The sequence below is a fragment of the Lates calcarifer genome, linkage group LG20 (genome assembly GCF_001640805.2).
Source record: "Lates calcarifer isolate ASB-BC8 linkage group LG20, TLL_Latcal_v3, whole genome shotgun sequence".
NCBI classification, from domain to species: Eukaryota; Metazoa; Chordata; class Actinopteri; family Centropomidae; genus Lates; species Lates calcarifer.
Genome location: NC_066852.1, coordinates 20,215,949 through 20,230,649, shown reverse-complemented (window position 1 = coordinate 20,230,649; position 14,701 = coordinate 20,215,949). Strand labels below are relative to the sequence as shown.

At 40.5% G+C, this 14,701-nt stretch overlaps 2 protein-coding genes across 4 annotated transcripts; both read left to right on the top strand.

Moving 5' to 3' along the window:
- Positions 1–28: 28 nt before the first annotated feature.
- Positions 29–5,928, top strand: sparta (spartin a). 3 transcript variants are annotated; one of them, XM_018692291.2, is made up of 8 exons: positions 29–225; positions 774–1,611; positions 2,690–2,884; positions 3,282–3,438; positions 3,710–3,904; positions 4,024–4,185; positions 4,355–4,445; positions 5,213–5,928. In XM_018692291.2, exons 2-8 carry the CDS (start codon positions 799–801, stop codon positions 5,472–5,474), a joined length of 1,875 nt encoding a protein of 624 aa, XP_018547807.1. In that variant the 5' UTR covers positions 29–225; positions 774–798; the 3' UTR covers positions 5,475–5,928. The 3 variants fall into 3 exon arrangements, with proteins under 3 accessions (XP_018547807.1, XP_018547809.1, XP_050934650.1); XM_018692293.2 differs by lacking the exon at positions 5,213–5,928 and adding an exon at positions 4,659–5,202 and having other exon boundaries at positions 76–225; XM_051078693.1 differs by lacking the exon at positions 29–225 and adding an exon at positions 240–590.
- A 72-nt stretch (positions 5,929–6,000) lies between these two features.
- ccdc169 (coiled-coil domain containing 169) lies at positions 6,001–14,260 on the top strand. The gene is made up of 8 exons (XM_018691003.2): positions 6,001–6,470; positions 6,583–6,665; positions 7,135–7,245; positions 8,494–8,534; positions 9,648–9,746; positions 10,239–10,292; positions 10,785–10,879; positions 11,404–14,260. The coding sequence occupies exons 1-8, from the start codon at positions 6,337–6,339 to the stop codon at positions 11,591–11,593; spliced, it is 807 nt and encodes a 268-aa protein (XP_018546519.1). The 5' UTR covers positions 6,001–6,336; the 3' UTR covers positions 11,594–14,260.
- Positions 14,261–14,701: the final 441 nt, after the last annotated feature.

Below are 14,701 nucleotides of genomic sequence, written 5' to 3'. Positions count from 1 at the left end.
TTTTGAAAGAGTTGTCCGGAAGCCATTTTTCTCGCTCTGGCTGATTGCCGCTTGCGTTTGGGTGCTTCAGTTTAAATCATTGAGAGGAGTGAACGCGTATTGTTGTGAGTAGGAAAGTTTAAGTATGAAAGTACAGAAGAAGTGTCGAAGACTGGAATAAAGACTATTTGAAACATTTTAGATATTGGTAGTTTTTTTCTTTCGCTGGAAAAGTTCGGCTAAAAGGTAAGTCTGATTTAAGTTATGACTATCATTTTTGCGCCAAGTGTTAAGGGTGTGATCTCTGAAAAGGTAACAGACATTGTTGTTTGATAGATGAAGAATAAATGTGTAAACTCTGGCTGTTAAAACGTACATCACATTTCTTGAGAAGGCTCTCACGCAGGATCATGTTCTTGTTGTTCAGGTAAAACCTGATGTGTTTCTTGGCTCCGGCAGCCAACAACAATTACAAAGATTTTTCTGACATTAACTCATCTGCTTTCCCGTAATGCGGTAGTACTTTTGACAGTGTTGAGGATTCCTTCAGGTAGTTTGAAGAATGCCACTAACGTTTTCACACCTGGTTTAGCTGTATATCTTTGTGACAGGTAGCCCACTCACTGTTCTTTCACTGTTGCATTCAGTCTTACTAATGCTTGTCTTTAAAATCTTAATTGTCTCCATTCCTACTGTTACATACTAATTGAAGTGTTAATTTTCAGAAAAAGAAACTTCAGTCTACCCATAACTTGATACTCTCTTGATTTATTCTCTGCCTCCATTCTTTCTAGTCTCTGTATCCATCTATTTCTCAGTATGGCTGAGCCTGCTGAGCTGCTGCTCATTAAGGACCAGTATGAGTTGGCGTTTCATTCCCTGAGTCGTGGGGTGGCTGCTGAAGAGGCTGGGAAAAGAGCAGAGGCCCTGGAGTATTACAGAAAGGGCCGACAGCACCTTACCCAAGGAGTGGAAGTTCCCACTGCGGGGGAGAGGCATATCGGAGCGGCCTGGGACACGGCCAGGCAGCTTCAGCAGAGGATGAGGGACACTCTGAGTACTGTCAGCAGCCACCTCTCTGACCTGGAGACCTCTCAGCAGACAACAGGAGACCAGAGGGGCCGCCTGTTAAGAGATCTTCCTCCCAATCTTTATCCAGACCTGGCACCTAGCAGTCAGCCTCCCCAGAGCTCTCTCCACCATCTGTACCCGTCCATACCCCCTACCACCCAGGACACCACCCTTACCCCCCCAAACACCGCCCCTCCTAGACCTGCCTCCCCTTCTCTTCCACCCAGACCCACCCTCCCTGCAGTGGCCCCAGGAACTATAGCCATGGCTAGTCCAGGGGACCAGCCTCCAGCGTACACACCGCAGCCCACAGACGGACACCGCAGCCTGGCTTATGGTCCTGCCGGAGGTGGCAACGGGTGCGGAAAGCAGACCGGAGCAGCAGCAGCAGCCGGACAAGATGCAAACGAGCTGCTTTTCATTCCCTCTGGGGTGCAGGTGTTTTTTGTGGCACCAAATGGACAGGTCAGCTCCCTGTCTAATCCAGGGTACCTGCGCATCATTGCCTTTGGCAGCGAGAGCAAGGACCCCACCACTGGAAGGCCCTCAGCTTTTCTACATGTGAGTACACAGTATGATTAGTATGTGTCATATCTGTATTCTGTGTTAGCAAAACATTTCCTGTGTGTGTGTATCCTAGACATCAGTAGGTGTGAACAGAAAACTACTCCAGGTGGAACCACTTCGTCAGTATTAGACCAGTTTGACTGAGTCATTATGTTGGTATATAGATGAGTAGGAGTCACAAAGAAACTTTTTGCTTATGCAGTAAATTATTGTGATGTGAAACACAATGTATTTGCAACTTAATTTGATGGGATTGAGCTGTCTCTTATGTTTGAACAGTATTACTCTCCTTTATGTCTGTGTTCTCTGAGATTTTGAAAAAAATGTCATATATTATTTTATGACACAGGCTCCCATCAGAAAATATGACTTTATCTGCTCTGACCTTCTGTGTGACCTGATCATGCACAGCCTTCTGACAACCTCGTACTTTTGTGTGGTGATTTTTGTATTGAGCCAATATAAAACGTAAATGTATTCTGGCATCTCTACAAAGAGCATATTATGCTGTGCTGTATACTGCAGTCTACCCCATGAATCTGTTTCCCACCACACTGGGCTTGGTGGGCTGCTCTCCCGTATTCTGGCTTTGCTTTGTTCCCCAGCAAGACAATGGTCCCATTAACAGATGACTCTGCGCTTCTGTTGTGCTGCCGGTCAGTGTCCTGCGCCCTCACAGGGGGTCATTCTGTTGGGCGGCATACCAGTGGCACAGCAGCGAATTTATAGTAAAGTATTATGTCTGCGTGAATGACTGGCATAAGTCCTGAAAGGGCTAAAATCCTGTAATTTATCTCTGAGACAGGAAAACATTGAAGTAGGGGACATGACTATACATTTTAATGTCTTTAATGTCACACAAGGAACCAGCCATTTATATATGACCTTGGAAAATATCATAACAGATCATTTTCAGTTCACATTTTATAACTTGCCCCTCGTAGAAACAATTAAGGACTAAACAGAAGTCATTATGTCCTGCTTCTCTGTCTAATTCAAAGATCTGTCCCTCAGCAAGAGGCCTTCATAAATACTCACCCTCCTCATTTTTGTGTGTCTTTGTGTTTTCAAGGTGTGTGACTGGCTGTACCCACTGACAGCAGACACTCCAGTGCTGCTGGCTAACTCTGGGATCTACATGTTCCCTGACTCCTTGGCAGAGACGCCAGGGTCTTACGTGGGCATTGTGTTGTCCTCTGAACTGCCTGCTGCTGACCGAGAGGTATTTCAAGACCTCCTGTCGCAGCTTGCTGAACTCAGGGTCCAGGTCAGTCTTTACTGTCAGTACTGAGCAAATGTAAAGATGGGTTTGCACGTGGGTGGAGCAAATACTTCAGTATGATATGTTCAGGGCGTTTTCTGTGTTTGTAGAGCGTCTCATAACATAAAAATCCATTCATACCTGTTTTTGCTGTCACCTTCTTTTAAAACCTTAAAAAATATCCATGGTGCTATGTTGTTGAAACTGAAAACTCATTGTGGGATGTGATGTGATCATGCACACTGTGTGCCACTTTTATCTCTCAGGACTTCAGGAGGTTTTCATGTTATGGGTGAAAACATGTCATGTTACCCGTTTGGGTGCACACACACTCTAAAAGCAATATATGGTGTGTCCTCTCATAATACCTGTTCAGCATATGAGTCACTGTATTCCCTGACAGGGTCCACAGGGGGCAGGGTCAGAGGTCATCAACCTGAGTATGAAAGTCCCCCTTAGTCCCCCAATAGAGCCAACAGGACTGACAGGGCCGACTGAGGAGAAGGAAAAACTACTACTTCCTGGATGGAGTGAGAAGATGGCACAAGGAATCTTGTCAGGTGTGTTTGCGGAGTGTGAATTCTAATGAAGGGGAAAAAATCAAAGCAGAATATCACAACACAATGTTGAACACTGGCTGTATGCGCAATAGTTGTTCCTCTGTCTACAGAAATGACCACTAGAGGGTGCTGTTTACTGATGCATTCTGATCAGTTCTGCAAGAAAAATGTAGTTCAGCCACCTCTTGATTTGCCTGCAATAGATATTTTGACAATACAACCACTCATATTACCAATATACATTTATCAACTAAAATATGTCTGTTTTTAGGAGCCAACCGGTTGAGTCAAGGGTTTGTAAAAGGAGCAGAGGCCACAGGTAGGGCCATTCATAAAGGAGCAGCCAAGATCCGGGACCACATCACACCTGAGGACACTCCTTCAGAAGTCAGCCCCAGTGTCCACAAAAGTCTGCACGCGGCTAGACAGGCCACTGGGGGTGCTCTGCGAGTCAGCCAGTTTTTGGGTAAGGAAGGTCTAGAAATCATCCCACACAGAATATAACTATTCATACAAAATGATGATAAAGATACAAACTGTGTACCTGCGTGTATGCTTCTACTGTATATCTGTGTGTTTTTACAGTTAATGGAGTGAGTACAGTGGTAGGACATGTGGCAGAGAAGATGGCGCCCCATGTGAAGAAACATGGTGCTAAGCTGGTCCCAGAGTCTTTGAAGAAGAGCAAAGATGGCCAGGCTTCCAACATGGACGGAGCCAAGTTTGTGGCAGCCAGCAGTGTACAAGGTAATTTCAGGATCAAGCAAAAAGTTCTGCTGTCCACTATGGATATGTTCTCATATCCTTAGCTCTGTCAAAATACTTAGTCATGTTTTATCATTTTAAATGTTTGATTGAAGATGGGTAAACAAAGTGTTTTCAGAGTACTCAACACTTTTATTTACATCCAAACCAGGTTTCTCCACTATTTGGTCTAGTCTGGAGACCGGAGCAAAGCTTATCGGCAAAAGTGTTGCAGCAGAGACGGTCACAACTGTGACGTACAAGTAAGTCCTGACATTTACAGTTTCTTCTTCTTCTTCTTTACTGGTAGAAATGTTCTAATCATAAATGAATTATTGTAGATCTTGTTTTTAGCCTGTTTCTGGATCTGTCTTGTCACTTTAAACAACACTGGATCAGAAACCAGTTGCTTACTGTGTTGCTTTCTTCTTGGTCCGCTGGGAAACTGACTTGCTCTCACACCTATTTCTTTTCAGATTTAGGGGCTTAGAGAATCTATTAAAAATATCCAGGAACATATGACTGCACGGGGGAGTAAAGGCAAAGACTTGTGAAATAACTGCTGACCCTGCTCAACTGTTTTGCGTACACTCTTTTCACTAACTCAGATCAAGTCAGGAAATAACCCTAAATAAGACATAATCCAAATCTAATGCAACAACTAACACAGAAACCTGATAAAGTCTAGACAAACAAAGGATGTATTTTGGGTTTTTTTTTGACTTGGTGTAGTTTAATCCTCAGGTGTGTGTCTCTCTGGGTCTGTGCATGTTAACTGCAGCTAAATGTCTGCTTGTGTTGGGTGGTGGTGCTCTTGCTGTTCAAACTATCTGTAGACCTTTCTGCTGCTTTGTTACTAATAAAACTGCTGCATAGTGTAAAATGGCCATGTTTTCCTTGAACTACAGTGTGTTAATGTGAATGACAACAGAACAAATATCACATACTTGCTCCAGAATTTCAATTCTGTATGCATCCTCATTGATTTTCTTACCCCAAAACCACTCTTCCCTAACTCGACCTTATTAAGGTACGGCAATGACGCAGGTCAAGCCACAGACACAGCTCTCAAGTCAGTGGCCAATGTCGGTGTGACTGCCTACAACATTGACAATCTGGGCATCAAAGCCATCATGAAGACAACGGGCAAGGCGACAGCCAAGGCCATGGTCAAAAGCCCTGATGGAAAGTCAGGAGCAGCTGAAAGGAAGGAGGAACAGACACAAGAAAATCAAGTAAAGACAGAGGAGAAGAAAGTGCAGAAGAGAGAGGAGGAAGAGAAGGAGAAATAAGTTCCTTACTGGAAGGTGTCATCGATGGGCCACTTCCTCAATTGCAGTTTTACTAAAGTAAATATAAGCTGCTCATTTTTGAAGTAGATATTTTGTTGTATTAATTGTGGTAGCAAAAACACAGGAATTAGCCTTAGTCAAAGTGCAATTTTACTTAATAGTTATTAACTTTATTTATGTCTTATTGGCTACATTGCTTTATAATTGTAAACTTTCAAGCAAGATTATTATGTTTTTGTAGTAGTAATATAGGTATATATCTGTTTTCTGTAAACCTGTTCACTGGCTATAGCTGAAAGTCTACTAGTAGATTTACAGCTATAGCCCGGTCTCCTCTACATTTAGATCTCCATGAAAGTTGCCATAATATATAAACAGTATGTATATAAACAGAGTATACATTTAACTTTTAACTATGGGGATGTGTTTTTAGAGAAGAATTAAAAAACATGTATATGAAATCTCTCTCTCTCTCTCTCTCTCTCTCTCTCTCTCTCTCTCTCTCTCTCTCTCTCTCTCACTCACACACACACACACAGCGCTCTGCCTGTTTTCTTTATTGTAATTAGATACTATGCTAGATAAATCAAGTGGCCTTTCTAGGCCTTTAATGTAGGATGTTGAATTAAGAGCTCGGTTTACAGAGGAAGTTCATTTTCAGGCCCAATTAAGCGCGAAATGAGCTTCCTAAAATGGCTGCTTGCAAGGGAAAAAAAATATTGAGACGAGAGATGAAGTCATTCACTGATTCATTAATGCGCTGTAGTTTCAAACTGAGGAGGAGGTTTTATTTATGTTTTTTTAAACATCCCGCTAAGTCGGCTCTATTATTTCCGACGCCACGTCGGAAGCAGTGGTCTCCATGGAAACGCCGAGGCACAAACTTTCGCTCTTCGGTCGATGTCAGTTTTTCAGAAACATGACTGGAGAGAGCGACTACAGCAAATACGATCTGGCCCGTCTGCAGGCAGAACTCGAGCAAGAGAGGGAAATGAAGTAAGTTTGTTTGAAGCAGCTTTGTTACTTATAACGTTATCAGGGAGATTAAATGTTTTTCAGTGCGAAAAAACAAAAAACAAAACTGCATCGTCTGGCTCTTTGATTATAGAGAAATGCTTGAAGAGTCAGTGTCTGACCTGCGGAGTACCATGTGTGAACTGCAAGAAAGACTGCACAGTGTTGATGGAGAAGGTGAGTAAAGTTTAACAGATTTTAAAGAGTATAGTTTAGAGTATATCTACTTTTATTTTGTTAAAATGTGGTCAGATCTTCATCTAAGTTGTTTTTAATTAACAACACACAAATCGTTTTGGATTCATCATTAAAGCAGTCACAGTGTTTGAGGTTATTTCTGCATAGGGAGGTTCGACCTGTGAATGCTACATGGGTATCTTCCATAAAGATATGAAATATTATAACTGTGTGTGTGTGTGTGTGTTATTATCTCATACACATTATGTTTGTTTATACTCAGATCAGATCACATTTTAAAACCAGGTAATTTTAAAGAGTTCACACGGTTTGTTTGTTTTTCTCCCCACTATATCTGTCGCATGTCACCCGACAAAAGTTTATCTCCACTGGTTTCTATCAGCTCAGTCACTTGTTTGTTGTTTGTAATGTGATGTGACAGTTTCCTCGGTTTATTCTGATGTACCAGGTAACGAGTGGAAGACGAGGTATGAGACACAGACTGAGCTAAATGGACAGCTGGAAAGGCAGATCGCGCTCGTTCATGAGAGACTGGAAGACCTACGAGGCAACCCCATGGGTAAGTTCACAGGCTGGTTGTGGGCTAGTCTTTAAAGGGGGTTTATGTTGGAGAGATTGGTTACGTTTTATTGGAGTTTGTAAACTTAAATCGAGCTTTAAGACTTAACACCTCAGACTGTAGTGTGGTTAACTTTCTCCACACCAAGAGCTGTATCATTGCAATACTACAGTAATACTAAATACCATACCTAAACCACTTATTTGGGCAAGCTAGATCACAGCACGTGAAGCAGCAAATATAACATTTGGTTTAGGCTCTTCTGTTTGTTTTGAAAGAACAACAAAGAGGGGTGTTGAGAAGATTTCTTGAGGTCACAAAATGTAACTTTTTCCGAGCAACAGCGGCCTCTGCAGCCACAAGTGGTAAACTACAGGACGCCTAGCGCGTGAAATTCCATTAAGCTCTGGGTCCGAGTGGTTAAGGGTCCCGCAAGTAGCGTTCATCAAAAGTCAAAGACGCCATTTTAAAATTATATCCAAAACTGCCACGTGACTGCCTGTGACATCATCAAAAGAACCCTGAAGACCCCTGAGGGACAAAACAAACCTTTAACTTTTAGATTTATATGTTGCATATAATTGAAAGTAACTTTATTGGTCAGGTATAACTGGACAGGTGATAACAGGAAATATATGTTTAAATAAAAGTTAAAGTTTAATTCGATGCAAACACAAACACAACACCCTGACTCTGAGTCTCACTCCACTGTCATTTACTCAGGAAAGCTATAAAACTAATATGATTCAGTGTTTCAGAAAATAAAAACAAACAAAAATAAATAATATTATCATACTGTCTGTGCTTATTACAATATATAAGAATCATGTGGTCAAAGACATTTCTTTGTACTTTAAATGAATTTTGCATTCTTAGAAAAACTTCTTGCAGACAAATGGGTAAAACCTAGAGGTTAAAAGGGCACTGACAACATATAAAGATTCAAAATGACAATTAATTAGTTTCTGGGTGCTGCACTGTGATCCTTACAGTTTTCTAAGATGTCATCTAATTATTGTTGCTCTAAATATGCCTCATAAGATGTTTGTTGTATATAAACTGCTGTTACATTGAATAACATTTTAGTGGGTCTCTTCTGTAAATCGTTGTTAAAATGTATGATGCAGTCTGACCATCAATCTCAATCGTTTAAAAAAAAATTAGAAGATACCAATATATTCACCTATCTTGGACTGGATTTTAATGCATGCATATATAAAACTCACACATTCTCTTGTTTTTTTCCAGATCGATTGGCCTCCATTCGATCCTACGATGACATGCCAGTAGTGAGTAATCTGTTTTGATGCATTGGTGTTACTTAGTGAGTTTTCTCAGAATTTAATAAAAGATAGAGGCACATACCAGCAGAGAGAGCCAGAGACACAGAATGAGGGGCAGGCGGGATAGAGAGGATTGTAATGCCAGCTGCCCTCCATCCTCCCATCGATGCAGGCTGAATAAACCAGAGTTTAATCACTGCACTGTAATCACGGGATTACAAACCATGGGAGAGTAATGCACTCTAATTACACACACACATCAATGCACACCACACGCTGAAAGGTTGCACAATACAGTCTAAATATGTGTGTGTCTGTGTGCCTTAAGGCAGAATTAACAGATGCTCATTAGTGTATCCATGGAGTGACTGCAAGATTGTGGACTGAGGATCTGTAGTCAAACTGTGAGCATGACACTAAGACAGACAAAGTGTGTGAGAAGAATGGAAAGTATTTTTAATTAGTACAATGTTAGGACCACAGTGTTTAGTAAAAAAGAAGCAATAAAAGATAACTACAGCGTTTACAGCTCCAAAGAAAGAAGCTTAAACGTTTTTCTGATAAATTCTGTGGCATTAGTGCTTGTATAGTTAGCTCCTCTGATTAGAATGAATGAATGAATGCAATATATGATTAAACAGAAATCAGATGCACATGTGTAAATGTAACCACAACCTGCAGGATTTCATAAAATACTTCAGAAACGCTGGACTGATTCTGAAATGCTGCATCTTCAAATACACTGCCTGCTGTGAATTTCATTAAAGCTGACCACAGGTGCTTAATGTATTTTGGGGCACGAGAACAAAGAAGAGACTGTTCCAAACCCAGAAATACACCAGGTCTCACTGCTCTGCGCTATGCTAGAAATCTCACGTAGCCTCGCTGTGTCTCTGCTGTAATATGTCTATTTGGTTATTAAATAATGTATGAGCTTAATCCATTGTTGTACTCATGTTTTCTGCATCAGCTATTCTGTTATTGTTTGATCCTCGTAGATAGCTCAGTGTAATTCTAGTGCAAATTGATTTGTAATCAGACATCAGCAGTATAACACTTTTACACTTTGTGGCCTCTTTTTTATGAATTCTGCGGAATAATGGGAAAACTCTGCTGCAGGAAACACTGAGGCAGCGTCTGAAGCTCCTGACTGAAGAGAAGTGTGACCTCCAGACTCAGCTGATGGACTGTCACATCAGGACCGAGCAAGAGGGAAAGGTGTTGATGGAGCGCAGTTAGAGGGGTTTTGTGTTATGTATTATTGAAGGTCACAACGTCTGCTGGTCCAGTTTAATTATTTCTCAGACAAGCTGCTTTAAGTTTTTTTTTTTCCAGGTAATAAATATTTTCAGTCAAAAACTACCATCATTAACAAAGGATTGAAAAAGATTTGGCTGATATTTTTGTTTTGCATTCTTCATTTTTTAACCACAAAATCAAACCTTAACCTTTGTCCCGTGCTGCTACGACTGGGCCAGTATGCTCTTAGTTCAGCAACCTGGTTCTTTGTTTATTGTTCTGCTCCACAAACCGAAAGATATTAACTGAATCGAGGTTTAACACGCAGCATGTGCAACCAGTAATCCCTGTTGTAATCTGTTGCTCATTAACATTGGAGACTTCAGAAATACGCACACAACAAGCACTTTACCCACAAACAGACAGATTACTGACGGCTTCTCTGTTTGTTTGTTTTTTTTCAAATATCAGGCGTTTCATAAAACCAATGATGAGAGACGGGCATATCTTTCAGAAATTGCTAAAGTAAGTATTCCCTTTCATCCATGTGTGGTGTTCATAACCCCTGACAGGTCAAGCAAGCAGCTCAAACCAAATAGATTAACTGTGAATCACTGATTTGAATTTGACAAAAGGATGACACAGTATGGAGAGCGGACTTGTGTGCTCTCTAGCTCTTCTCTTTCAGGCACAATTATGATTTCTCATTCATCCTCTTGTGCCGTTCTCTCCTGTTATATAATAGGTGAGTCGCTGTTCAACGAAAAAAGTTAGTCAAGGACTTTCTGCCTAATGCTGTAACAGCACTGGCTCCCGCAGGGCTGATACAAATACAGCTATAAGGAAACTCAGCTACATTTTAGAAACAAATCTTTATATTTGAAGTGGCTGCATGTGACTGTGTGCTGTGGGGGAAAAAAAGTCACACATACAGCACATGTGCAAAGAGCTAAACATAATGTTTATGTGTGTGGAGCACACTTACTGTAATTATTCCTCCACTGTTCACTGCCACAGCTGTCCTCCACCCTTGAGGCCCAGAGAAGACAGTGCTCCACTCAGCCACAGAGGGCGCTAGACGGCAAACTGAGGAGCTCAGTGAGGCACAGCAGGTACAGGTCATGGACACAATAATGTGAACAGTTGTGCAGTTAACAGACTGTGGCCTCAAAAAAGACCTGAATTGATTCATAAAAAGAGAATATTATAAGCTTCACATTTCTTTATGCTGTTTGAATATTTACTTTGACACCAGCTTGTTTTTATTTTCATTTTTTATTTGATTTATTATTATACACAGAATAAATGCTGTTTGATGTATTTCATCTGAGAGATCATGTTTTATTTACAGTCCGTAAAACATACACACCAAAGACACAGACTGATGTTAGACTTGATTTTGCAGTTAGTCTACAAGATCTTGGTTTTGATATGTAGCTAATAAAGTGACCAATGAATTCAGAAATAATGTCCAACTATGTTCTGACATGTATCATCCAGAATATTATAGTTCCAAGATTCGAATTGGGAAATATTTCAGTATTATTTTAGCTCTTTGAAAAACTTTTCTTTCTTTTTTTTTGCATTGCTTCTATGACAATGCATTCATTCACATGCTGTATTTTTCTCCTCTTAGAGTGAAGCAGAGCAGCAGGAATGCAGAGGCTGAATCTAAGAAAGAAAAAGAAAGAGAAGAGGATGGAGGAGGTGTGCATGTTAGAGGAGGAGGTGGTGGTTGTGGAGCAGCAGCAGAGAGAAGAGAAGAGAAATCCCAAAGAGGAAGCAGGTTACCCACCCTAAAGCACTACCTGAAACACAATCCATAATCCAAATTCCCTTTTTTGCAGTAGAAAATGTTATATCCATATATTTTCATTGTGTACTTACATGTCATTCAGCTTCCTATGGCTCTTTTCGCATTTGTCAAAGGCTGATTGTGAGAAAACAAAGAAGTTTCTAAGTAGGTTTTCTACCCATGTGCCACAGTCACTATTATAATTCAGTGTTTATTTTACAAATACAGTGTTAGACTAATGATAATGAAGCACAGCGTTATTGTTTTCTTACATGGGTCTTTGTAAGGAGAAATATGTAAGAGGGAGTAATACAGTATTACAGGCTCTGAGTGCAGTGAGGTCATCTAATGTGTGAGAAGCCTGCTGAGTCTAACATTTCTAGTGTCACTGCAATTTTTTTTTTTTACAAAGCACCTCCTACGACTCCTGTTACGTAAGCAGCACCACATCCACCTCTCTCTCTCTCTCTCTCTCTCTCTCTCTGTGTAATGTAGTTCATCTACAGAGCAGCCAGTCACCCCCATCCCACCCACTGACCGCCTTTATAAATGTGGGTGTAAGAAATCTGGATCCATATAAGATGCAGCAAGTGAATATGAAAATTGCCTGAAGCATTTGTGTTTGTGAAGAAGTGTGGAGGATGGGTTCAGAAACAATGAAACAATATTTCATAACAAAGGACATGGTCTTATAGGCAAAACCAGCATGAATTCATCAGTCTGTCTTTTCTGTTCAGCTTTAGGTTATGAATACAACAGTCTTCTTCTTCATTGATTGGTCTATAAGTTCTGTGATGCTGTACTGATTAGCTCATGGATTCTGACCTATTTTTGAGATTTTAGACAAAGACGTCACAAGCAAATAACAGTTCGTAAAGATGAATTATGTAATACCCAATCTGGGGCCTTATTGTATGTCAAAGACTGGCATGGCAGTGTGTTGTAGTAACAGGGGAACTGACCTTTAACTGGAAGGTCAAAGATCGAGCCCCAAGCATCAGACCAGCTCAACTGTTCTTTAGCATAACACTAAATGCACCACCCTTTTTTTAGAATTATGGAACTTCAAGCTCTATAAACTGATATTGATATATTGCAACTAATTTGGATATGACGCACTCAAATATGGTATAATCAGAGTAATTTATCAGTTCATTCATTCAATAAAACGAATCCAAAAAGTATCACCTGACGACATCATCAATCCGAACGCAATGCTCTGATTTCCAGCAACAGGAGGGATTTCTTTGTGTTTGCTGGTATTGACATTACTGTCTAAAATCATTGGAACAGCACAGTGTGAATTCTGTTTTAAGGTGTATTTTCCCTTTACAGGTCCAATTATAGTTGTGATACTGTATGGCAGGCTGAGCTGGTGTACAGTCCTGACTCTGCTGCAGTGACAGGTTGTTTGTCTTAGATTAATGACTTAATTTAAAGCTAGCCAGTCCATGTTGCTTCATGAAAGACTGAGCACATTTGCAGCAGTGCACCACTCTCTCTCTCCCTCGTTCTTCTCTTTTCTTTTTTTTCTTTTCTGTTTCACGCACAAGCTCATTTTAGTACAATCCGCTGCATCCTGCCCCCTTTGCTGACAGGTGAAACATGGTGACAAATCACTACAGTATCTGTCAAAACACCATGAATCACACTGCTGCTTCCTGCCCATGCTAATTCAGTGTAGAGTAGTAGGGTATACTGCAAAAGAAGTAGTATATGTGCAAGTGCATATATGTGTTTATTGTACATGTGTGCATTTATTAGCATACACGTGAAGTGACTTGAGTTAGATTCTGACCTTTACAGCAGTCCACATCCTCACACACCATACTGTGTTGTGTGAAATTGTGAATAAATGATTGCAGCATGAAGATGCAACGATTACTAACAGAGTAGAGGAGAGTATCTTTGTAGCATCTGTCAACAGTCTGACGGGGTGGCTTCTCAAATTTCTCTCCTGGGCTGTGAAATGAAGACAGATTTAATTCTCTGAATTATTCTAAATGGGATTCGCCACAGCATGAATCATCAGTCCATCCATCCCCATCTGAATGAGTTCCAGCTTAGTGTTTATTATCATTCACCTCACAGAAATGCATCTGCAGAGATGTGCTAAATTGTGCTTTTACTTGTGTTTTTTTTTTTTTAAGTGAGACAAGTATTGTAGTCAAAAAGTGGTAGTCACATCAAGTCACAGAGAGAAGGTCTTGGCTTAAAAAAAGTAGTAATCTCTCTTTTTTATGATGGATAGCTGATCATTAAACTGTCCAATCCACATTAAACATACTCTGTATAGTTTAATTTAAAAATAAAATAAAATGCGTCCTCAAAGAGACTTTGATAGCCTTACTCACAAATGCCAAAACTCTCTGACATTTTATGTACAAGTCAATTGAATCTCAGGAAACTGCTTAGTCATGCTTCAGGAGCAAAGATGACCTCTATGAAGAATTGCACCTAATTTATGTAATAGATGCAACATTACCATATCAGTCTGATTTTACTTTGACCAGTCAGTTATTAAGGAGGATGCAAATAAACCACTATATTCTGTATGCTTGATTACTTTGAAAGGTGCAATAGTTTCTGAGAATGTAATGTATTATCCATTGCCTCGCCTTCTATCTGCTTTAAATCTGCTTTAGATGCAACAAATGTATGAATTCACAGCACTACTAAAATCCATTTTTCATCTTTATGTGTTTCTTTGCTATCTGAATACATGTAGACACTGACAAATATCAGCGTTGACTTTCAAATTCTTTTGGAAATTAGACCACGGCCTTGCTTTTAAGTCCTTGACGGTGTCCTCCATCTTTCTTGCGCTGGTCTAAAGACAGTCTCCCCAACATGTGCCCTGTTTCCCCAGGATTAATTTAGACAGGAACACCTTGTCAGCCCTCAGTTTGTGACGCACACTGGGTCCCTCTGTGTGTGTGTGTGTGTGTGTCTCCTCAAAATAGATAAAATATGTGTGTGGGGGGGACACTGTCACATAGTTTGATGCATTCAAATGCATGTTCACGCAAGCAGGTCTGCTCACAGAAACAGTCATAAAAGATGCAATCACATACCTTATTTAACCATTAAAATGTCTGATGTGGTTAGGTTTTGGCTTAGATGAATTAGATGGTATGTG